This window comes from Melopsittacus undulatus, chromosome 3, assembly GCF_012275295.1.
Source record: "Melopsittacus undulatus isolate bMelUnd1 chromosome 3, bMelUnd1.mat.Z, whole genome shotgun sequence".
NCBI lineage: Eukaryota > Metazoa > Chordata > Aves > Psittaciformes > Psittaculidae > Melopsittacus > Melopsittacus undulatus.
The window spans coordinates 107,218,463-107,243,772 of NC_047529.1; the positions used below are offsets into that span (position 1 = coordinate 107,218,463).

At 48.3% G+C, this 25,310-nt stretch overlaps 1 protein-coding gene and 1 long non-coding RNA gene across 4 annotated transcripts; one reads left to right on the forward strand and one right to left on the reverse strand.

Annotated features, from left to right (window-relative positions):
• Positions 1 to 795: 795 nt before the first annotated feature.
• LOC117435967 (uncharacterized) lies at positions 796 to 24,078 on the reverse strand. 3 transcript variants are annotated; one of them, XR_004549505.1, is made up of 3 exons: positions 24,027 to 24,078; positions 13,917 to 14,125; positions 796 to 2,344 (listed from the first exon to the last, which is right to left on the reverse strand). It is a non-coding gene; the product is annotated as an uncharacterized lncRNA (long non-coding RNA). The 3 variants fall into 3 exon arrangements; XR_004549503.1 differs by lacking the exon at positions 24,027 to 24,078 and adding an exon at positions 23,131 to 23,268; XR_004549504.1 differs by lacking the exon at positions 24,027 to 24,078 and adding an exon at positions 23,022 to 23,083.
• MIXL1 (Mix paired-like homeobox) lies at positions 22,785 to 23,864 on the forward strand. Its single transcript, XM_034061147.1, has 2 exons — positions 22,785 to 23,072; positions 23,150 to 23,864. Exons 1-2 carry the CDS (start codon positions 22,785 to 22,787, stop codon positions 23,582 to 23,584), a joined length of 723 nt encoding a protein of 240 aa, XP_033917038.1. The 3' UTR covers positions 23,585 to 23,864.
• Positions 24,079 to 25,310: the final 1,232 nt, after the last annotated feature.

The following is a 25,310-nucleotide window of genomic DNA, read 5'->3' on the forward strand; positions in this document are numbered from 1 at the left end:
CCGTGCTCCCGGCGGCTGGAACTCGGCTCCCAAGGCCCGGGTTACACCCGCGGGTATCGGCCTGCCCCAGCCCGTCGGGAACGGGGCTGGGAATCAACCCATATCCCAGCGTGCAGGAGAGTACGTTAGTGTTTGGGGGGGAGTGTCGGACTGTTTGGTTGCTCTATATAAAGGAATGATGATTTTCCCACAGCAGGCCAAAAGGCTTTGGTAGAGCGGGGGGTCTGACACTGATCTCCCTTGCTCCTCTTGCAGGAAACAGGCTTCAAGCCTCACATACGAGAGGAAAGAAATGATGCAGAGAAAGGAAAGAAGAGTATAAGGCAATTACTTCTCCAAGAGCTGTATCTGCAATTAGCACACTCCCTTGTGACCATGAACCACCACTAACTGTGACACAGTTCCCATGTGCTGCAAGGGGAGGCAGTCCCTCCCACCTCAGGGGGTTTATTCCCAGCGCAGGTGAACCTCCTGACAGCGTTCTGGGAAAGACTGCATTAGCATGAGGGGATTTGGTCCCATTTCCCACCCAAACGGAGATGGAGGCTGTGCCTGCCCGCTGGTTCCCAAAGCAAAGGAAGGGACCTGTGCAGCCTTCACTGAAGCCCATTCCTGGGGTTATCTGCAGTCAGTCACACCGCCCTGGAGTTTATGTGCCATGCAAGGGAGCTCCAGATCCAGCTGCTAATCTCTCAGGAATGCTGAAGAGATTTTACTGTCACGCTTACAAAGTGCTTTGAAGCCTCTTGGTGGAAGGGAGAAGAAATGTAAAGCTTTAATTTAAAGTATTCCATTTCCCATTAGTATTTTGTAAGAGAGTGAGTGCCACACAGGGTGCTGTTGACTACAAATGGGGCACAATTTGATTCAGATGATAAATCAGTTTCAAAAGGCATTTTACAACCAATTGGGAATCTTTTGTAGTTCCTTCACTAGCATTTTGGTTTGGTTTTGTGGTTGGGGTCTTTTTTGATTGGGGATACTGGCACAGTGTGCCCAGGGAAGCTGTGGCTGCCCCATCCCTGGCAGGGTTCAAGGCCAGGTTGGATGGGGCTTGGAACAACCTGGTCTAGTGGAAGGTGTCCCTGCCCGTGGCAGGGTTGGAACTGGATGAGCTTTAAGGTGCTTTCTAACCCAAACCATTCTATGGTTCTATGACCAAATATAACACTGTATTGTTTGCCCTCTGTTCTGACTACTTGGTGCTATCTCATGGAGCAGACATACAGCAGGATGGGTGATTTTAGCTCCTCACACAAGCCTGCTTTACAAGCCTATCATGTCAGCATCAGATCCAATTTCATTTTGTTAGTTCATTTCTAAAACCACTTGTATTAAAACATCTGTTTTCAAAGCTTTGATACATGTTTCCTGCTTGGCTTGAGCAGCCTGTGCTTCCTAAGTATTTTCTTATGGCATCAATTCTATGGTTTAATCCTTTGTGAGGTTAAAGTTCCTGCTTTAAGAAACTCTGAATTCTTTATCCTAAAAATGAATCCTTTGAGTAAAAGAAACTGAAGTTCTCACTGATCCCTACTGGATAGTCTATGTTTCACCAAAACAGAAGGACATATTAACTTCATTTTATACACCAGTCCTCAGTCTGCCTATGTGTTTGGAGGCCAAGCTAAATCCAGGATGCTCCACAAGCATCTTGCTTGACAAGCTGATTTTGGGAATAATTGCAGAAAACTGACTTGTCTCCTGACAGGCTCTCTCCCGGAGCAAATGTGAGACTATTCCTTTCTTCTTGTGCCAGCTTTGCTATTCCGTGCTACAGACACGCGAGCTGGCGCCAGCGGAGCAGGTTTCTCCATGAAGTGCAGCGTAGTCTCTTGGAGAGATCCCAGCTGGAATGCTGAAGGAAGACATCTCCGGTAGCACTGCGCCTGACTGAGGCATGGCCAAGGCACGGTGCTGCAGCCTGCTCTGCCTCTGTTCAGAGAGCCACCAGGAAGTGCGGAGCTCTCTGCCTGCCTTCCCATAGCACAGTGGTCTGCTGAGCATGGAATGGTGTGTTACATCGACTTCCCTGTTTCATGGCACTTCCAAGTTGGATTGAGCAATACAGAAACTTGCTGTTATGCAGCAGTGTCAGTAAGTGCTGTGATGTGCAACTGGTGGGCAAGCTGTGTGCATGGTCAGGTATAGGAAGGCGAATAGCTGTGAGATGATACATTAGGAAAAAGGGAAGCTCAAATTTTGAGGAGTCAGGAAGTCCTGGTCTGGGATAATGTAATAACCAAGTATTTCCCAAATGATGGTGACAGAGTTTCCAATAGCTTGAGAACATGTGCTGAGTTCAGCCAGTAAATTGTTCATTTATATCTTGTAACAGCTGGTTCTGCATGGGAAAAGAAACACAGAAGAAATACAAGTCCCAGAGAGGCAGTCTAGTCCAGCAACAGTGCCCTCTACTCATAAATGTAGACCTAGAAACTTTACATAGAATAAAGCAATTCTTTAATTCAAGCTGCTGAATGTTTAACAGTTAAAAACACCACCCTACTCACTGCAGTTATGCAGTGAACTGTGAAAACATTCATAGAGAACTCGTCTCACTTACACAACTCTTCTGCTCTCCATGGTGTTTGCGGGTACCCTCCTCTCAGGCACCCGTGGGTGAATCCTGGGTGCTCCCTGCAGTGGTGGCTGGCCTTTGGAGGAGTTCCACTGGTGTGCTGGTGGCTAACAGAGGAAGGTGCTCTGCTTTGTAAGACGTGGTCTAATGCTGTGTTTGCTTGAGCAATGGCTGCTGAATACTTGATTATCTCAGGTGAACAGCTCCGAGCAGCTGGGCCTGGCACTGTGCTATGGACTCAGAAATGCAAACCATTCACTAGGAAAATACTATCAGCTTCTCAGGCATGGCTGTGTTAAATAAACCAGGTGTGAAGCTCACTCCCAGCCCTAGTGCTACTGTACCAGCCTAGAGCTCCTGTAGCTGGGAGAGAGGGGAGTGAGCTGCCTGGGAGGAGGGGCTATGTGTATCTCCGGGAGGGGGACCAGCGTATTGGAACAATTACATTCCCCAGGGTTTGGCAATTGAATTACATTTGTGAATAGTATCAGGATTTACCTTTTCCCAGAACACAATAATTCTGTTCCTCTTTTTACTGTTTTTGTTTTGCATTCATCAGAGTTGGACTGGCTGAACAGACCAGGGCCAGAAGGAAGAAAGTGTTCGAGTTCTTTTACTTTAAATTACTTCATCTTTGTCTGCCTTTCCTTAAAGGATAGATAGAAGCTGTTTGGTAAGGAGCAGTCCTTACACTATAAAACCACCCATGGATGCACTGGTACAGCATAGCAAACTCCCAACTCTACTAGCAACATGAAGAAAAACAAATTTCATTTGTGCTTATATCTGTACATTACTCTGGCTGACATAATCTAGACTAAAGAGCATATTTTTCCCCCTTATAGTACTTTTGATCACAGTAATTTTATAGAAATTGATATTTTGGGTGTTTTTCTCGGAAGCCTGTTGGAAAATAATCTTTGTCCCAGGGGTTACAGCAAACCTGCCAGTGTTGTCACTCCTCAACCTCACCTACCACAAAGGCCAGGGTGATCCTACTGTATGTGTGACAGACAGCAGATCTTCACATGTTCAGGACACATTAAACTCAAGGATCACAATACAACCATGTGCAGTAAATTGGGTTTGGAGCCATACAATAGTACAGCTGCAGTTTTGCAGATGTCATGATGCTCCTTCTGGAATCTCCCTGCAGCAGGGTGGGTAATAATTGTCTGCTTTGGAGCTAACACCATTCACATAAGTGCTGCTACCGTGCATTTATGGTGACATTGACTTCATAAATGACTCCATGAGGTGCAGAACAGCAGTTAATTGGGAGTAGGGTCTGGTAATGTTCTTAGCCATGTCAGCAAACAAAATGGGGTTTATTGACAGAGTGCTAGAGCAACTCCTGAGGAAAGATACATGTCCTAAGTCCATCTTCACTAAATATTCCCATTTTGACCAGCAGCAAACATCCCATAGCACGGACACAGTTGCACCAGCTACAGGTGAACATAAAAGAACAGTTCAGTCTGATAAAACAAATGGTTTCAGTTTTAGTATCTTATGCTGATACGGCTGAATCTGCAGAGGCATAACTGTGCAAACAATCACGCCTTTTACAGGCACACAAGCTGAGAGCAGTAGTGCAGCACCATTATCAAGGAGTCTTTGCTAAACAAGATAGGTCCAGGAATTGGAGCACTTCCTGAATTTAACCAACCCCTCTAATAAAGTGATTTTACACAAGAGAGAACAGGGAAATCGACACAATTAGCAATAACATTTCTGGCTATCTGCCCAGAAGGAACCTGTGAATCAACAGCCACACAAATGGTTTCCATCCATGTTAATGCAGAGCACCTATGGATGCTCCTTTAAAACACCTCCAGAAGGGAGTGGTGCCTCTGGGTCAGGGTCTGCCCCCAACTAGGACGGGTCCCCAAAGGAGATGGCACAGCCTTGCCCTGAGCTCTGGTGTTCCAGACACATCCTCCTCTGTGGTGTGCTAGTTACCAGCTTCTTCCCTCCTGTGTGCTTTCCTTTTGGCTTCATTTTCAAATGAGCAGTATCTACCTTCTGGCCTCCAAGCAGCCCAGAGGCATGGGAAATGATAGGCACAGGGGGGATTTCTTTGTGAAATTGCTGATCCTCCTGCTTGTCTCCTGGGAAAAGCAGGGCTATGTGTGCAGGACCTGGTGCTATTCATGTCACTCCCTCCAGTCAGCAAGCAGGATAACATACCTTTCAAAAGCACGTGTTAAACTTGTCCCTCTTCTGATCATCAGATGCACTCTAATGGAGAGCATGCAGCTGGTTCCCATCTGTGGCTCACTTTTTTATGTTGTTGTTTGGGGTTTTTTTCTCCTGCTTTGGGTTAAATTGAGGAGTTTTCATGCAGTGGCTGCTGTCAGAAGGAGCTGCCCCAGTCTGCTCCCAGTTACACACCACACACTCCCATCAACATCCTTGTTGCCAGCTCTTCAGCTTGTTGGACCTCTCAGCAATCTCTTTCACCTTATCAAACAGGCAAACAACCATTTGCTTCCTAGGTTGATTCTCTGCTGGAATAGAGAGCAAGCCTGGTTCACCAAGGGGTCAGGAGAGCACTGGCTGCAGCAGGAAGGCAGGATGGGAAACAGAATGGGAGCAGGTTTTCTTTTTGGGTAGCTTGCAGTTAGAGCCATGAGCTAATGCCAAATAGTGGTGGATGTTCTCCACTCACAGCTGTGTTCTCCTGCCCTTTCCCTTGTGCTGAGCCTAGCAGTGGGCTGGCTTCAGGGGCAGTTGATTCAGCTGGATGATCTGTCTGGAAACTCTTCATTTTCATGGCATGGTTCACCACTGTTACCGGCCAGAGGAACAGATTCACCCTGTGGCCACACAGCCACTAGATGTAATACAAGGAAAGCAATGTAAACAGGAAACAGGCAGCAACTAGCTTGTAGATCAGCTCAGCTGTAATGCCAAACTGCAGCCTACGGAGCAGCCACACCAGCCCAGCCACCCTGCTGTTCCTGCTGCCATCTGATCACTGGATAGTTTGCTTCCCTACCTGTGCTCCTCCACTCTAATGAGCAACTTTCCAGGGCATAAAGTGTGTTTTAATCTCCCCTGTTCTGTGTGAGTAGAACTGCACTCCAGCAGGCAATTTCAACCTCTTCTGATTGTGGACTGCTAGTGGAGAGGCAGATCTTGCACAGTGGGACTGAATCTATTGACTTCCGTTCCTCTGTGGCCTTTGTGGACTGTGGAAGTTGCTCGCAGTGGCAACAACTGTAGACTGGCATCTACTGCACAGAACAAGTGCTGAGAATCACACAGGCCCCATCAGCCTGGCAATAGTGTTTTCACATCATTTTCTTCTCTCGTTTTATGTCTTTCTCATCAAGGATTACGAAATCAGGGCAGGTTATGGACAGAGAGGCTGGTGAGCAAAAATGGAAGCTTTGAGCTAAAACAACCTCACTCCAGTTTCCTGATGGACAGAACAGCACAAATAGCTGAGACAGGACTTTCCATTCTCTCTGCTGTGAGGAGGCTGTCCTCACAGGAGATAAGAGTAACATCCTTTCTTACAAAAGCAATGCAAGATAAAAGTAATGCAAGATCCTTGGCAAGTTTGCGCAGAGGGTGCACTAGTAACAGTGCCTCTTCTTGGCTTGCTCCTCTTGGAGAGACTGTGGCTTCTCTCCCGATCACTGCAGAAGGTTGTGTTCTGATCCAGTTGTGTTTCAGTGGCATTACAGCCACTGAAATGCAGCCCTCACCCTCTCTCTCCCTCTCTTTAAACTTGCTTTATTCACAGATCTGGTTCACAACCCAGACCTATAAGTGATCACAGAATCACAGAATCACAGAATGGTTTGAGTTGGAAGGGACCTTAAAGCTCATCCAGTTCCAACTCCCTGCCATGGGCAGGGACACCTTCCACTAGACCAGGTTGCTCCAAGCCCTGTCCAGCCTGGCCTGGAACACTTCCAGGGATGGAGCATTTATAACTTCCTTGTGCAGCCTATTCAGCGCCTCAATACTCCTACAGTGAATGGAGTCAGTACAAGTGTCAGGGTGAAGGGCTGCAAGGAGAGCAGTGGGAGTGTGATGGCAGAGGGAGGGTTGGGCAGGTTTGCCTTAAGCTGCCCAGCCCTCATTTTTTATCAAGCCAGACTGGCACATTCAGGATACCCATAATCTGACCCAGCCCCTTTGGCTTAAAACATGTGCAGTTTATTTACACACCTTCTGGTTAGTATCTTGCTGATGCTTGAGAGGAATTGGTGCCAAAAAGGTCCTATGTTCAGGGAGACGTGAACCCTCTTCCTTTCACAGGCTTTGCTGCAAGATAATGAAGTCTTTGAATGAGGAGGGTAATGACATCACAGAATCACAGAATGGTTTGGGTTGGAAGGGACCTTAAAACTCATCCAGTTCCAACCCCTGCTGTGGGCAAGAACACCTTCCACTAGGCCAGGAAGTGTCCAATCTGGCCTATATACTAACATCTAACTTACAGTAGTCATGGAGTCACCCACTGGGGACCTCATCATGTATCTCACGTAAACCAGGGGCTGGAATGGTTGGCACGTGAGTGAATTATATCAGGGAAAACCAGAGCAAGAATTCCCAAAGGAAAAGCTTAACCAAGGTGTTTATATCTTTACCAGCCAGCTTTCTGAACTGTATTCTCAGGAGAGAGGTATCGGAACGCCTGATTCAGCAGTGATGTGCTCCTACACACCAGTACTAAAATAGCAGAGGTTAACAGCACTCAGAATACCAGTGCGAGGCCCCAGAGATAAAATGCTATCATGATGAAAGGAGCAATTCTCTTGCTTCCTTCCGTCTGCAGGATCCGTACATGCTGGCCCCCACTTCAGGAGCCTTACCAGTGCAATTATATGAGTTAAGAGCTGGCTCTTTTGCTGACACAGTCATGCTGATAAAAGCCCTCGTTTAGCTACAGCTATACAGACACGGGCAGGAGGAGCTTGTCTTTAACCTCACTGAGACACTCACAGCAAAAGGAACTATCTCCAGTAGAAACAAACCCATAGGCTCAAAAGTATGTGAATGTACTATCTCCTTTTGTGTGTTGCTTCTATTACAGGCCTCCATAGAGTGCCCATCATCGTAATTGTTGAGCAGCCTTTACATAACAGCAAAACCACACCAGCTAGAGAACAGGCTCTGATATTCCCAACAGCAACTGACATTTCTTTCCAGATTGAAACACAGGGAAGGAAATTCTTTGTCAGATGGCATCCCAGACATCACTAGTAGTGTGCCCAGTAGCCCATTAGCCACAACAGACATCAGGTTCTTGCTAATCCCCTCTATTCACAAAGAGGGCAGCAGCAATCTGTGCTGGCTGAACCTTATCGCTCTGGTGCAAGATGCCACATTCAGGTCAGTAGGTATTTGTTCTGACCCCCTCACTACACTTTGCATGCACAATGTTGATTACTACAACAGAATAACCCAGTGTCCAGGCTTTAAAAGTCATCTCAGGAAGGGGCTGGTCCTGCTTCAGATGTCAGCTGTATCATCACATTCACTGCAAAAAGGATGCAAGTTTTCAATTCATTTTCTTTTATATTAGCAGGAAAACATCTATTTTGAAAGAAAAGTTTGTTTTTCCCCCAGTGACACATTGCAAGATCCTGCCTTCTAATGCCTTGCAGGAGTTAGCTTGATGATTCCTTCTGACACCCTAAAGCTTCAAGACTCTACAAAGAGGCAGTGAAAGGATTAAACGAATTACTTGGTCACTGTGGAAAGTCATAGCCCACAGAGTCAGAACACCAGGAGCCTGAGGTTTCTATGGCTATTGTACGAGACAGCCAGCTTCATCTGGTCACCCATATAGGACTGCAGCACTGTTTTCTTTTCTTCTTTGCACAAATGGGCTCATGGGCAATGATTTACCAGTCTTACTTGTAGAAGTGTGGAAGCCACTTGGTTGTTGCAAAGCCTTGGACAAATGTAGACAAAAGCTTTGCAAGAAGTCTCAGCTGTCCCTGTTTAGAATGGAGGCTGCTCAACATCTAAAGAACTGAGCTCTTGGTCATCAAGGGATATAGTAAAACCTTGAATAATCTGCAGACTTCCAGAGGACAAACAAAGGCTCTGGCTGGGAAGTTATTGAATGCCCAAGGATTTCCAGTACTCAGTTTCCTAGGTGCCATTTAAAATCCACAACCTTAAATCCCGCAGCAGCTCAGCTCCCCCTGTGATACCGTTATGTACACACGGCTGGACACAGAAAATGTGCCAGCTCGTACCTGGGAGCACAGTGCTACACGCTGTAGCATGTTAAATGAATTTCTGTCTGTTGACACAAGTCACCCTTCTTCAGCATCACTTTATTTATACAGCCATACAGTGTGTGCGTGCTAGTGCCCAGAGTCACGGCCGAGCCCGTCCCATGTGGGATGTGTTTCCATCCCAGTGGCTTTGCCTGATGCCAGATCATTCCTCACATTGCCCAACTGTCCCGTCGCCTTTGGTAACAGCCATGCTGGCAGCCGACCATTTCCTCACAGACTGGTGAGCTCACCGCTGCTTCAGACCCGTGTCAGGGGAGTTTAAACATCACTTAGGAACAGGCTGTTCTTCACTCACACTACAAAGGCTCTGTCTGCACTACAGAACCAAACCCAACCTGCCTGCAGCACTGCAGCCACTTTGCACTGTGTAGTCTTGTCCAGGATGCAGGAGGGACCTGGCACTCAGGCTCTGTGAGACAGGAGGATGCAGTCCCTCAGCCTGGCTGGTCCCCACTATAGACCCCACCAAGTCAGGGCTCAGCCCAGTGGGACTTCAGGCAACCACTGCAGCAAACTGGGCACTGGTGAGACTCATGTTGCTACATGAAGTTCCACTGTCATTCACTTCATAGAATCCCAGAATGGTTTGTGTTAGAAACTTATCCAAGTTATCCAACTTATCCAAGCCCCTGCCATGGGCAGAGACACCTTCCACTCTGCCAGGTTGCTCTAAGCCCCATCCAACATGGCCTGGAACACTGCCAGGGATGGGGCAGCCACAGCTTCTCTGGTTCTGTTCCAGTGTCTCCTTCCACCCATTCCTGTGTTTCACTGTCCTCACAGTGAAACCTCTCTCTGTTCATTCTAGATTCATAAATCATGTTCTCTTAAACAGTCCTGCTTGGTGTGTTTTCAAATATATGTGGCCACAATCAGTTAAGGACAAAACCGGGTTTCGAATGATGGATAATACTTTGCTGGACCTACCCCATGCAAGAGCTTAGATTGTAACTGTAAGTGAATAACAACCAGTGAAAACGCCCAAAGGAGAGGTCTGCTGCCCTGTTGTCACTATGTAGGGATTGCTGATAGCACATCATCAAGTGCTAGGTGAAAGTCAGGCCACATTGCAAGGCCAGATAAAAATACCTTTCCAGTAACAAACTGTGTAAAATCACCTGGTTTGTTTCACCTTGAATTCCTCCTGCTCTCAGGGGACTTCCTGTCCCAAATTCCTTGAACTATATAAGATGACTGCTATAATGTTTTATTTTGGTTGTGCGCACATGAAATGGGGCAGACTGGTAATACACCAGAGAGTGTGCAGAGCAGCAGCTGTTACACTTCCAAAGAGCATTACTGAGCTTTTTATAGTCGGCTGCAGTTGACATCATGGCTAAATAGAGCCTCACTCTAAAATATATTCCACCCAGCCTATGCAGCCTTAAAGCCATGCATTGCTGGGAGGAGATGGGGTCACAGGAAGCAGTGCAATGCCAGCACGGAGGTAAAAGTCTGGGGATGTGTTTCCTTCTTTCTCTGTGTCCATTAGAAATGCTTTTGAAATACTGATTTGAAAGAAAGAGAGAACAGAGTATGACAGAGTGAAATCTCTCATCTCAGGACCCAGCATTCAAACCTGGCCCAGGTCACTGGTGATGGTCCTAGCGAGTTTGTAGGGCTTAGTTCCTCACAGATGACTGTCCAGACCAAAAGAGACCAAGTGCTTCCACACTGCTACCACCACTGCCACTGTGATGCTGCTGGAACCTGTGTAAAAGCAGCTGCATGGTAAAATCCATTGGTGAGGAGCATCATACACCCAAACCCCTTTCTACACCAGACCAGCAGCTTAGAATCATAGAATAGTTAGGGTTGGAAAGGACCTTAAGATCATCTAGTTCCAAACCCCCTGCCATGGGCAGGGACACCTCACACTAAACCATATCACCCAAGGCTTCATCCAACCTGGCCTTGAACACTGCCAGGGATGGAGCATTCACAACTTCTCTGGGCAACCCATTCCAGTACTTCACCACCCTAACAGTAAAGAATTTCTTCCTTATATCCAATCTAAACCTCTGCTGTTTAAGTTTCAACCCGTTACCCTTTGTCCTGTCACTACAGTCCCTAATGAATAGTCCCTCCCCAGCATCCCTGTAGGCCCCCTTCAGATACTGGAAGGCTGCTATGAGGTCTCCACGCAGCCTTCTCTTCTCCAGGCTGAACAGCCCCAACTTTCTCAGCCTGTCTTCATATGGGAGGTGCTCCAGTCCCTGATCATCCTCGTGGCCTCCTCTGGACTTGTTCCAATAGTTCCATGTCCTTTTTATGTTGAGGGCACCAGAACTGCACACAATACTCCAAGTGAGGTCTCACGAGAGCAGAGCTTCCAGAAGAGTGCTCTGCACCACACTCACTGTTGAGAAAATAATGAAACTGAGTTTGGGGGAACCTTATCCAGAACTTGAGGGTATTGAGGATAATGGTCCCCAAGGATGACACCTGCAGCACAGATCTCCCAAGCAAAACCTGTGCATTGCTTTAGATGCTCGCAGCATGGCACACCACTGCCCTCAGGACCTTCTGCAGTAGCATGAGGGAGAATAGTTTGGGAACAAGTCGCATAAACCTGAAGATGGGGACTCACCACACCAATTCTGAGCAACTCCTGCCTATGCACTGCAATCTCTGTAGCTAACATGAGGGGAAGCAATTTGGGCTAGCATGGCCCTCCACACTGCAATGCTCCATGAACTCACCTGAGCTACTATAGCATGTGAAAAACCACATACTTCCCCTGCCTGCTAGAGAGATACAGGATGAGATACACAATGTGCTTCTTCCCTATACCTGCCTGGCATTTCTGTGCACATAGCAAAGATACCAGCCTGTGAAGTTGAAATCACTCTTACTAATCCAGTATTTTCCCCCAAAGTATCCAAATCATTGCCTGGGTTCCTTCCAGGCTCCCTTTTCTCTTTCCATCATCACATATATCTGTTGGCTGACAACAGATGAGGTAAGAACAGGAGCAGCCGCTGTGACTGCTGTATGTAACCGGTTCCCTTCCACATCAGATATTCAGAAGACACTTTTGGCTCAATTTCTTTCAAGGGTGCTGCTCAGGGGACTGCTCATGTGGTACAGGACATGCAAACTAGGGTACAATAAAATAAGAGAGACTGAAACATTGCCAAATGAAGGTTTAGTGCAGAGGTTTCACCAGTGCTGATCATATGAGCTCTAGACCTCAGAACTTCTAAATCCATCCTGTGCTTGCCTGTGTCTCAGTATCTATACTGCTGTGTTCTTTATTGGGCATACTCCATGGGAATGGTCTGGGCTTCCTGCAGTACCTTTCACAGCTTCACATGCACTGCACCTCCCCTCTGAGTCTGTGATGGAAAAGTGTTTGGTTTTCAGCTATGGCTTCCCCTAAGATCCTAAAAGACCTCAAGGGGATATGTCCACGTGTTTCTCTTTCCCTGGTCTGCTCTGTTTCATCTTGCAAGGACCCACCATCCTGGCAAGAAGTCCATTTAAAAGGCCAAGCTAGGGATATCTAGCTTACCTTCTGCAACATGGGAGGAGATGGAGCATCACTGCAGTCTGAGAGCCTTCCCAGGCACTAGTTAGATGCTGTGCCAAAAACATCACGGGCAAGAGTCACTGGCACAGCCCCTCTCACAACCTGTTTACTGGCTCAAGGGTGTGATGGCACAATCTGACCTTAAACCCACATGCACACAAGCCTCCTCTGCGCTGGAAAATGCCCCATCCTCACAGCCAAGTGCATCAGCACGTACCCAAGCACAGCAGCCAGGAATGATCAGCACTGCCTTCCCCCTTCCAAAATGTCACATGAACTTCTTCAACACGTGACACCAGCAACCACACAAGTCCTCCCCAGCCTCACCCCAAGGTTGTTGCTGCCCTCTTTATGCTGTGCTCCCAAGTGGCACTACACAAAGGGACCAGCGGACAGTGTCACACCATCTCCTCATCAAGGCACATGTAGCCCATTCACTTCATGCAGGGCAAGTGAGAGCGGGGCCCTACAGCATCCCCACAATGTTACCAGTGCTGCCCTCTGCCCTCCTGCGCTGTAATAAAACACAGGTCTAAGAGAGAAAGCTCTATTTTAACAAGCACTGCTTGTTTCCTTCAGGAAGGAGGTGAAAAATAACACTTTGTTGTATAGCAACAGCCACACGAGGAGTATTTTGTTAATGTAGTCCCTCCATAAATAGGTCTAACAGAGGCACTTCCTCACTAAAGAAGTGCCAGCCAAAGCAGGTACATTTCTGCTGCGCCTATCTGAGGCATTGCTAGCTAAGGTATACTTAGCTTTCCCCTTTCTATTCATACCAGGCTCAGTGGTCGATTCCTAAATGGTCCAAACATCACCCAGGAAAACAATGGCAATTATCTGAACTATGGCTATTCTGCAGATGCTCCAGAGAGCACTTTCTTTGATGATTCATCATTTCTCTGTGCTAACACGGAGAAAGCAGCAACCCAGACCCACAGACACAGACAGGAGTGGCTCTCCTTTTGTTGTGAAGGAAAAGTAGATCATTCCTACCATGTGATGTGGTTCATGGTGTCTGCATCTGCTGAAAACAGTGGCAGGAGGTTGAGGAGTGATCCTGGGAAGTGCAGACAGGGAAGAGCAATCAGGCAGCCCTGCAGTGACCTGATCTGCTGCAGCTCTTTGTGCACAGGCATTTTACGTGGTCCTAAGTAGAACTCTCACCTGAAACCAGCCTTTCCACTTTGGTCAGCCAAAGGAATCTGGTGAAGCTGCAGTGCTGTAAGATTAGTTAATGGCCTGGAGAGCAGGAAGCTGGCACTGATTCTGCTCTGGAACAAGGATCTTCTAGGAACAGCCCCATGTGTCTCTGCCAGCATGCCATGCACTTTCCCTTCAGTAACAAGGCAAGTTACGGTGGTATTTGATGTGTACGTTTGGACAACGCAGGCTGGGCTATACCCTGTTAGTAGCAACATGTTGCTGCGGAAAGCTGAAATGCAAAGACCACCTTTGAGATGAAGGAGGTCTGGACACTTTGTTCGGATGAGGGAATAGTGTAGCATACAGGGGTTTGCTGTGCCGGTACCTGTGTGGTTCTTTGTGTGTCACAGGCAGAAATTATCCTGGTCCCTGAAGGAGGAGCCTGCTCCGTGCAGCCAGTGGGAAGATGCCATTTGTCTGAAGAGATGCAAACCCAAGCTCTGTGTGCAGGGAGGATCAGTCTTCAGTCTGCCAGGATTTTCAGTGTCAGCAGCTCCCTGCTCCTCCTGCACTGCTCTGTACATGCTGCCTTATCTGTAAGAAATACAAAACACGGAGGAAGGACAGTTCAAACATGAGATGCTAATCAAAGGAAACTCCTTATCTCCCCACTTCGGCCCTTTGCAGACCCTGACTTCTATGCTGGCAAGATCTGAGAGCAATACAGCCTTTTTGAGATGCTAGACAACGACGAATGCTGCTGTGCTGGCACTGACTCAGACACACAAGGTACAAACCACCCAGGTGATGCTATGGTTGACACTGGTATTGTGCCCAGTTTCACATCTTCCAGCCACTGGCATAAAGAATTTGCCTACAGCCAATGCTTCAGGCATTGACAGTGAACCCGAGGGTGGGGACAAATACAACAGCAGCGGTGGAACTGCAAATAGAAACCCACATTACAGCACTGCTGCACCTTTTTTTGACCACTCAGCCTTGCAGCAGACTTATCACTCCTTTATATCTTCTCTTACCTCCAAGACCTTAAGATAGCCTACCAAGTGTGAAGATATGGCAGCAAAGGAGGATCGTAAAGATACGGGGGATGGCTAAAATGGCAGGAGAGATCACTGCCTCCTGGAGTCTCTCTCGATCTGGGATTGCATTTGTCTCATCTGGAGTAATAAATGTATTTTCTCTTTGGCGTGTGTCCAGTGGCCCAGAGAAACTTCCAAGGGGGCATGGAAGAAAAGCTGCCTAGAAGAAAAGTCTTAAACCCCCCACATAATATGTGTAAGACAAGCCTGGTCAAATGCAAAAGAGAGAGGAAAGAATCACAGGGACTAAAAGATAATGGAGAAAGAGATAAAAGTATCAATAAATAGGAAAGAGAGGAAGACCTTTAGTCAACAAAGGAGAGGATTAGACTGAGGAGGTGACAAGGGTGCGCCCTTGACAAACAGGGCCAAAGTCAAATAGGAAAGTAACCCTGCCAGAACTAAAAGCAGAGGAGCTGAGCTTGAATCATAGGGGAGGCAGGGACATGGCCTAGAGAGTGCATTTGTGGGGAGGAGTGAGGCAACATGTGGGATGGGATGGGATGGCTTATCTGGGATGGTTGAGGCAGGAGGATGGGATAGTGGGGGAGGAAGGTGGAGGTACTTTTCTATGCTTCTGTGTGAGTCAGGCACCAGAAAACTCTGCTGTGGGCTTACAAGAATCAGGATAACACACAGAAATAATGCCTGCTGGGTTCGTTGCGTGGTTTTCCCTTTCTTACTCCTTTCTTCAGTGTGATTTTTAAATAGCAAGGAAGTATGAGTCAATTGGAAGAGTGTTACTTCATCAAATGGCATAGTAACCGCTGCACTCCCCTGCTACCACCACCCCAAACTGCTGATTTACTGCTCAACTGCAAATCCCCAGCTCAGGTGGAACTTCCCACCTTCATCTCCATGTTAAAGCTGAAAATCTTCCAATCTGTACAGAGGCCTGAATATCTTGGAGGTGAAACACCCCCGAAAAGAAAGCTAGAGCAAACCACAATGGTCTTGTTGTACATGGGAGACCAGCAGTCCTTTGTCCCCAAAACTAACCAGAATCAATGGAAAACACTTAGAATGAATGATAAAACTGAAGCCAGAGCACTGACCTTGGCACTGTGAAGACAGCTGAAGAAATCTCCAGTCCATGCCACTCAGAGAGGGAAAACTTGGGGGGTTTAATAGCACCAGAGCAGCCAGTGGTAGAGAAAGACAATGGATATGTGTTCCTATTGTAACAGGCATCTGACCTTACTGGGTCTATGTATTCTATGTATTGCCTTCTGGTTTTGAACCATCAGAGCAAAACTTGCTTCATGTTTGGATCCTTTTCTCAATAACCATGAGACACAAGATTTAACAATATTCCCCCCACAGAAAAAAAACCCAACAAGAAGAACAAAATGAAATTCTCATTAAAACCTGTTAATTTCAGCAGTTCACACATCCAGATACCAAATGCTTCAAGACAGAAACAGTGACTGTCACTTGCCAAGTCAAGGTAGAAAGAAGACCTCACTGTGCACAGGGGATGATAATAGGGGTTTGAGCCTGCCAAGAAAAGGTACAAGACAATGCTTTAGCACTTCTTGCTAGGGCCAAGGAGCCTGAAAAAGGGAACGAATGGACTGTTTGGAGCTATTAAGAGAGGATATGGTCTCCCCTGCCACCCCAGCTGCATGTGCATATTCTGGCTGCACCCTGGAAAGCCACTTCTCTATGTAGATGCTATAAGAAAAGGAGGTAAACAAGGCTCTGTCTTTTTCCTTAGCTCTTCCTTATCTTCTTTGTTGGTTTTGGGTTTGGGTTTTTGTTCGTCTGTAGATAAAGAGTTTTTCCCTTTGCTTGTACAGCAAATCAATTAAACAATACTGGGCATTCACATAACCTAGTAATTTTATATACACAACCGTCTGCATCAGCAGTTGTTATCACGTTCTTCATTAAGGAAAGTATCTCTAAGAATGGGGTATGACCTCGTTGAGAGCATGTCATAAGCAAGCAATGTGATGAGCTCTATGAGGTAGAAGCTTTAGGCTCTCTCACGGTACCACATGCTATAAAATCTGAGAGGGCACAGAGGAGCATTGCAAGAAGGAATAGTTTAAGCCTAGGGCTTGCTGCCACAGCACTGTTAGTGGGACTGCTTGCTCACTGCAGGGGCAACAGCAAGTCAGGTACATACACCCTGCCACTGTCAGGGCATCTCAACACTCAAAGGCAGGCTGGGGTTTAAGTGTGTCTGAATTCAACTCTGCCCTTCCTTCCAATCAGCCTCTCCTTTCTCCATGTAGCTTTCTCCCTATTGCCCTTTCCTTTCCCTCTTCCTACCCCCACCATTTGCTCTTATCTCCCTCCCACTCCCAAATCCTTGATCTTCTACTCCCTCCAAAGGTAGGGAGCCAGCCACCAGACAGATCTGCTCCTGCCCCTTTGCTACCTCTGGGTCCTCTCCCCAGATCTGTTCCTGTTGGGATTTAGCAAATGCAGCTCCTTGATCTTTTCATATGCATTTGCTAGGTCCTTACGCCTCCCCCACAGCTGCTTCCTTCAAGGCTTTCTGTGTGTCTGAAGCTCTTATCAACTCCTCAGAGCAGAATACACGAATGGCACCACCAGGTCTTGAAGTCACGTCTCACACCTCTCAGGAAATGGCTTACACCACCAAGTCACATCCCCCTCCTAAGCGCACAGCTAAAGTCACAAGATACTATTAATTCCTTGTTGACAAAGCCAAAGAGAGACAGCAGTTTCATTTTCAAAGGAAAATAGATCATGCATCTATAGCTGCAATCAGATCCTAGCCCAGAAAGACAGTCTTTTATGTACATGACCCAAGAGGCAGAAATTTCTGTTCTCAGAGAGAACAGAACCGTTTGCCACATCACATTAACACCATGGAAGATCTGTGCATAGGGCTGTTGGGCAAGATTGGCCCTTTACTTTATGATCTGAAATACCTACTGGCTGCATGAGCAGTATCCTGTGGTGGGGTTTGATGTCACCAGGCTCTGACACCGCATTCTGGCTCTCAATGCCAGGGGCTCCATCACATAGCTTTTACCTGGAGATACAAAAGGCCTGACAGTGGTTCAGCCCAGCTGCTTGGTCACAGGTCAGGATGCAGAAGGAGCCCTCTACATCAAATAAGCTTAATGGGCTAACCAGGAAGGCAAAACCCCTCTTCTTGACACAGTGCTGGTCCCTGTCTTAGGGGAGGGTGGGATATGCTCAGGGACTTCCCTAGGAGCAGAGGGTGCTGTGCAGGGTGAGACAGTGAGGACTTCCTCAGCACCCTGCCAGGGCTCTGGTGAGGAGGAGCATCCAAGATGAACAAGGCAGATCACATCTCTCAAGAACAGGCCCTATGTAAGCTATGCTGAAGTGAGGACTATAGGCAACCCACCTTCTGAAGCTCTTCCTTGTTATAGCCACAAGGCCTCGAAACACAAGCACTATGAAATGACAACTGTAAATGAAAAACATGACATCACCATGAGACCTCAGAACTCTATCTAAAAGCCTGGCTGTGCCTCGGTATATATAGATCTTGGTGTGTGCAGATTGGGAAGACCTGATAAACCTCTAAAAGCATTTGGAGGCTGTAAAGAGCTTTGTCACAGTGACTGGAAGCAATCAGAGGGAAATTAAGCACTCATCTAAAGATTTCCTTTTAGGCAGAATGAAAAACCCTCAGAACCTAAGCCTAGTGTGCATTAATGATTTTTGCTACAAGGTCCCTGCCAGAGAAGCTGGAAATTATACGGCATTTCCATGCCAGCAAATGTGTGCAACCATAAAAATGTGTCTGGTCTACAATTCATTTTAGTTGCGAGACAGTTCTATGGGCATTGCTGCTTCATACAGCTTAAACTTAAGCTCAGTCTTAACAGCAAAAAGGTGGGTTTGTTTTTCCTTAAACTTTCTCTAAGTTACCAAAATGAGGTTTGTGTGAGCACCGCTCCTTTTCTGGTCAGGCTCCAAATATAAGCATTGAACTTGGTGGATGGCTTCAATTAAAACGGATGTAGAAAGAGAGATCTCCAAGATACCAAGTCTTCACGAGGAGACAAGAAACCGCTCAGTTTGCACTATTAAAAGCTTCAGTCTTGGGTCTAGACACCAAAGAATTCACATTAAAGATAACCTTCAAAAGGAAAGCAAGCTTTCTTGGAATGAAATGACACTGTGCAAGTGCTGCCTCCCTGCAGAGTCCTAGAAGGACCAAAGTGACAGGACAAGTCAGAGGAGTCTGAACACAGCAAAGGCTGTCGTAGTGGTTACAAACCACAGCATGGCAAACCCCATCGTGTCTCACCCCTCGAGGGCTGAGCAGCAGAAGTGCTGGTGTGTGTTAGCTATCAAAAAGGGTGCGCTTGTTTTGGCAGCAAAGACACGACTGAATGTCACACTGCCGCCTACTCCTGCTGTGCGTTCTGGGATGCCTCCCAAGCTCCTCAAGTCACGTAAGGCAGGATCTCCATCTGCACGTTTAGAAGAGGACTTTGTGGCCTCCAGAGCCTGAGAACCTCCCCCAGCTTGATATGCAAAAAGCTGGAAAGCCAGAAGGGCAGAAAGCTCTGCACAGGGCCCATCTCCCCTTCTCCAAAATCTCAGTGTCTCAGAGCCTTTCTTATCCCTGCTGGCAGCTGTGACACAGAATCATAGCTTAGTTTGGGTTGGAAGGGACCTTCAAGCTCATCTAATTCAACCTCTGCAATGAGCACGGACATCTTCAACCAGATCAGGTTGCTCAGAACCACATCCAGCCTGACCAGGGATGGCACATGATCTCCATTTGAAGCTTAAAACCATGCAGGTACAGGCACGTTTCATATTACGAGAGTCCCCTCAGCACAAGTACCTCAGCACAGAGGTCCTCCCAGCATGGACAAAAGCATAAGGAGCACCTCTCTTGACAAATATGGTAAAGATTAATGTGATTACATTACTCCAAAGGAGGTTATAATCTCCAATTTAGACACATAGTCTGTTCTTCCCCTTAGAGAAAGCTATCTCAATTTTAGCCATCTGCATTTTAACAAGCAAGGCACTTGTGGACTTTATGTCATAGCTTTTGTGCTTTGAGGGAAGAAGTAAAACCTTACTTTGTGCCTAGGCAGGACACAAATAAAAGCAAGTGTGCAGAACAGGAAGGGACAGAAGTCTGAATGTCTTCCTAAATGCTTCCAGCCCTTACCTAGGTATAACTCCACCCAGATGCTGGCACCTACAAGGCATTGGAAACCTCCTTGTCAGACTACAAGAGGCGCAGCAGGATGCAAAACTTCTTGTGGAGGAAAAGAAACTCCATACACTGTGCTTTTTCCTTGCGCAGGAGGCACGCGGCAGCACCTCTTAGGCATTGCTTTTAGCACATGGGTGGGATGACATTCCGTGGGAGCTGTGGAGAGGTGTGCCAACGTTGGGAGGGGAGAGAACTGGCAGAAGAAAGCAAAGAGCTGTCTTTCAAGTTGTCCTGCTTGTGTAGGAAGAGCCAAAAGTATCATATTCTGATCTCCACCTAACAGCACACTCCTTTACAATTAGAGCACTATCCCCCTTGTCTTTTTTTGATCTTAGGTCCAATACAGAAGGGTGACCACCAGGATCCCACAGAAAGAAATCGGTGTGGGATGCTTTGAACAACAGGAAAGGGAAAACATAATTCCTGGGCTCTGGTCTTGCTCCAGAATTGCATGTACTACTGGTATGTAAAGACGACTCACCACCAAGGTAGGTCAACATGCTGGTGTTAAACAACCAGCCCAGGAAAGGAAACTGAGGCAGAGGGAGTGGAAGCAAACAGAGGTCAGCACCACAGACATGCAGCCAGGCATACCTTCTGCTGCTCACAAGTAAACAGCTGGAACAGCTGCTTGAAAGTGCAATTGTCTGCAGATGGGTAATTCAATGACAAGAGAGGGAACCCCATATGCTGGAGGCTGTGTGTGCAATTCTGGCCTCCATAAGGGCACTGAGCATTCTGGACACACAATTCAGTCACAGTAGCACAGGTTTACCCAGCTTGTTCTATAGAGCTGTAAAACACTGCCTTTCTATTCTGTATCACAGTACTGGTGTTCAAACTGCACTCCTATACAAGATATCCTGCAGCAAAGTTTAGTATGTAGAAGTTATTTTTCTTACACTGTAACTGTAAAATGGACTTTTTGGGGTTTTCTTTATGGTCTGTAATTGTTGTACCTGTGTCTCTTAATGACAGCGTTCAGGCCCGGGAAAGATCACCATTCATTTCCTCTTCAGAGGAAGCATGTTAGCTGCTGTTACCAGTCAGCTATTGGAACACCCCTGATAACCTGAACTGCCAGGGAACTGAGAAGGATTTTGGCCCGAAGGATGTCACAGCAGTCAGAGATCAAAGAGTCAGCCCATTTCCAGATTTATGAGTTGGGAATAGGTCTATTAGCTCCCAGTACTCACTCTTTCCTGAGTATGGATTCAACATACATTGATAAAGTAGTTGTCTTAATGGGAAGTCTGACACTGAAAACCACAATGCTCCTGAACAGTCTGTCTCTGTTTTGTCCTCTTCTAGTTCAGCACCAGATCCAGGCAGTGGCATCCCAGAAGCACCCCCAGATGGGATCCCGTTATTTCCCTCCTGCTCTGCCTGGCAGTGCCCAAAGGAGTCCCAGGTCTGGAGGAAGTGAGAACCCTGCTGTTACTGTACAGTTAACTTCGATTAGTTCTCTGATCACACTATATGAACTCAGACACAGCTTAGCAACCCACCTGGCTAAAGGGAAAGCAGCAGGATGGGGAGAACAGTGGGGGGCCTGTGGTGCCAGCAGCTGCTTGAGCTTGGGCTGCTGCTGCTGCTCAGGAGAAAAACAACACAGGTACCTGTGTGAAAAACCCACATTTCCTTGAATAAGCTGTGCTCTGTCTAACTGCTTAATCCATCTTCACCAAACCCTAGACAATAAAGTCAATATCCCTGTAAGGACATAATTCAAAGCAGGATTAAATCCCCCCAAACCCTACAGGATGTCACCTCTATTCTGCATTAGACAGAGAAGAAAAGTCTGTTTATGTTTTTCAGCAAAAGATACATAAAAAAGAGCAAACCACTCATCAAATAAATGTAATATGGAGTAATTCCCCTTTGGTATCACCCGTGGCATCTCCTAAATCTGCACAGAATCTGCAGAGCAACTCAACCCTCTCCAGGTCTTTTACTAAACCCTAAAATGCTGCTGTCCAGGCTTTCGGCATCACCATTCACTTGTGCCCTCTCGTTACACTGCTGAGAACCCTGCACAAATCTCACGTTTCTAACTATCATCTGCATTCCACAGGTTTGTTTGGGAACAAACGACTCAGAAACTTCATTAATGAAAGCACACGGACTGTTGCACATGTAAAAGCGGAAAGGTGCGTTAGGACTTATTAAAAACGGCCTTTAACGATCAAACACCATTCTTTTGTATTGTCACTTTTCACACAATCCCTGTAAAGCAAAACTGGAGCAAACCCTTTTTAAAGCACGTTGCTGACCGTCAGGCACATCCCGTTGGAACGCGTGGGCAATGCTTCCGCACGAGACGCCTCCAGCTGGGAAACGGTTATCGCGGAAGCGCCAGGGCTGTGGGAAGCAGCGCATGCAGGCGTTGGGAAGGGGATGCCACCAGCGCCTGCCTCTGTCCCGTCTGAGCCGCTGGGGCAGGCCAGGTGCGTTTAACTCGCATCTTACAGAGATGCTTTCACAGCAGGCGGCCGCGCAGCTCGCAGCAAACAGAGCGGCCGCTGGAAGAGATAACCTTTGTTTACTCTGAGTCTCACACTATGTGGGAGCAGGAGCTCACCATCACCAAAGCAGACAGCTGCTGCTGAGCACCCGCCTCCGCGCCAGCGGCAAACACCGTCCCCGTACAGACCCCGGTGTTGTGTTAGCAATAACCCATGCTTCGAACCTCCACTGACCGCGCTGGTTCGCCCATAGAAGGTGCACCCAGACCCTGCTCTGTGCCAGTGTTTCGCGCAGGGCGTCGGGGGCCGTCACCCACGGGTGCCACCCCAAGCGGGCACCTCACTAGCGAGCACTCGGCGGGGTGCCCCGGCCCCCGCGCCCCCCTTCCCCTCCCGGGGCCGTGCCGCCCCGCTCGGAACCCCCGCCCCTGCGGAGCCCCCCTCCCCGGCTATAAAGGCTGCGGGGCAGTCCCAGCCGCTCCTGGCCCGCAGCCATGGCCGCGCTGCGCTTCGGGGAGCCCCCGGCCGAGCCGCCCCCCTTCCCCGCAGGCAGGTGGCCGGGGGGCAGCGGGCCCGGCTCGGCCTCGCCCGCCCTGAGGGCGCTTCCCCCGGCGGAGCCGTCAGAGGGTGCACCGGCGGCCTCGCAGCGTCGGAAGCGGACCAGCTTCACGGCGGCGCAGCTGGAGACGCTGGAGCTGGTGTTCCAGGACACCATGTACCCCGACATCTACCTCCGGGAGAAGCTGGCGGACGCCACGCAGATCCCCGAGTCCCGCATCCAGGTGAGAGGCGCCCTCCGCACCGCTCCGCCCGGGGCCGTCCCTGCCCGCCCGCCCTCACCGCCGCCCTCTCTCCCCAGGTCTGGTTCCAGAACCGGCGAGCCAAGTCCCGCCGTCAGCGGGGCCCACCCCGGCCTGGCCCCAGCCCCGCTGCCTCCGAGCCGCCGTCGGGCTTCCCTCGGCCGCGGCCCTTCGCCGCCCTGCGCGGCCCGGAGCGGCCCCGCTGCGCGCTGCCCGGCGCAGCACAGCTCCTCCCGCTCAAGGAGGAGGGATCGGCACCCTACGAGTGGCCGCCGGCCGCCGCCTTCCCTCCCGGCCCCGGCTTCGACGGCTTCCAGCCCGGAGGGGCCGAGGCCGCCTCCTTCGCGGGGTCGCCGGCGGCCGGGCCCTACCCGTCGGGCCGTGCCTTCTGCGGGCAGTACTCGCCCGTGTCGGACGCAGAAGACACCAGCGGCTACTCGGAGTCGGGCTCGGAGTGGGAGGAGAACGCGCTCGGAGCCTTCCGAGCTCTCTGAGCGCCCGGGTCGGGGGTTAAAGCTACACCCCCGGGCTTGAGATGAAGCTCTCCCCCGCCAGACCCGGTCCTGGGGTGCGCTGCTGGAGCGGGGAGCGGGCACCCACCGCGCTACCTCACCCTGCCCTGCGACTGTGCACTTTATCCGGTGGTAACTGATTTCACCTATTTATTTAAGAGATACGGGTCAGGGCCGTCAGCTGAGGGCATCTTTTTACACTGTATTTAAAGATTTCTGCTAGCACGTTTTGTATTTCTATTTTATCTTTAGTCAAACAAGCTAACCGAATCCACTGTGTTTTGGGGGTGGGAGCTGGTCTGGAGAATGGGATGGGCTATAGGGATATTTTGACTGAGGGGAAAAAAAGCCCAGTAATAAAGGTTTACATTTTTGCTCTCTGTAAGCCTGTGTGTGTATCTGGGGTAGGGACAGGGCTTCTTACCTTGGTCAAGGTGGAGTAGGGAACAGAGGCTGTAGATACCCTCAGCTGCAGGTTCTCTTCCCAGATACTCGAGAGCCACGTCTGGAGTCCGTGTGTAAGAGACCTGAGGTGCCTGCAGGACAGGTTACAGACAATACCTTAAACTGTGTTGGTATTTGCTTTGGATCTGCTCTAGACAACCAGCCCCACCCCTGAATGAGAATTTATGGCTTAAGTCGTACAAAACAAAAACCCTCAAATCGTTGTCTTGCTGAGACAAAAGCCTCAATTCTGCCACTTAAGCCAAGGGTAATGTTTAATGACAGAAAGTAGAAGTATTTTGTCAACACTGTAAAGATGCTTTAGCTCTGAATTAGAATACTGGGGACCACACACAGAGAAGCTGTTGCTGTGATCAGCAGTGGGCTGGATGTCTGCACTGAGAGCACTAAAACCAGCAGTAACAGACGCCTGTCCTGTAATTCAGGCAGTTTATGTAGGAAGGCTGTATTACTATGTATTTATTTTGAGGGTAAAGCCAATTCTGCCTGCCTACAAAGCAGTATTTCAGAGCAAGTTGCAAGACTCCAGTTCCGGAAGAGCACTTGAATGCCATGAGGTTTGGAAGCACAGAAAACACGACCTGTGCACTGGTGGCAGGAATACCCTACATGGAGAATCCTGCCCCACAGAATAAGTTTACTAATGCACCGAATCCCATAACATACCTGGGCTTGCGACATCTGTGACAGAGTTGTGGTTGAACTTCGAAGGGTAAGTACCACTGCAGGATTGCTGATTAATGTTCTGCCTCCAAAAACAGAGCTGCCCTTAAAACATGAAGTAAAACCCAACAAACAAATCAAGTTCAACTGCCACAAAGCAGGCTTGGGTGCCTAAGGAGCTGTTTTGTACGGGTCGAGAAGCATGCACAGGAGGAGGCAGAAAATGAGATAATTTCTAGGAGGCACAGGGTAAATTCAAGTTACTAAGAAAGCAAACTAACCTGTTCTGCTTCTGCAGGCTTGAACTGCACTACAGTTATTTGCAGTGAGTTTTTGATATCCCTACTATGCTTGGGCCACATTCAGCAGAAACAGTCCTATCTGTTAAGTGTATTTCATCAAAACTCAGCATTAGCTCTGACCAACATGCCAGTAACCAAGGAGAACCACAGCCTCTTGAAGAGGCATGAATGTTCACGTTGTGTGCATGAGCTGGCCAAACAACATGTGAAAGTACATGGTACATGGATATGCTTATCACAAATTACCTACCTTCCTCCTGTTGTTGGAACTAGATGAT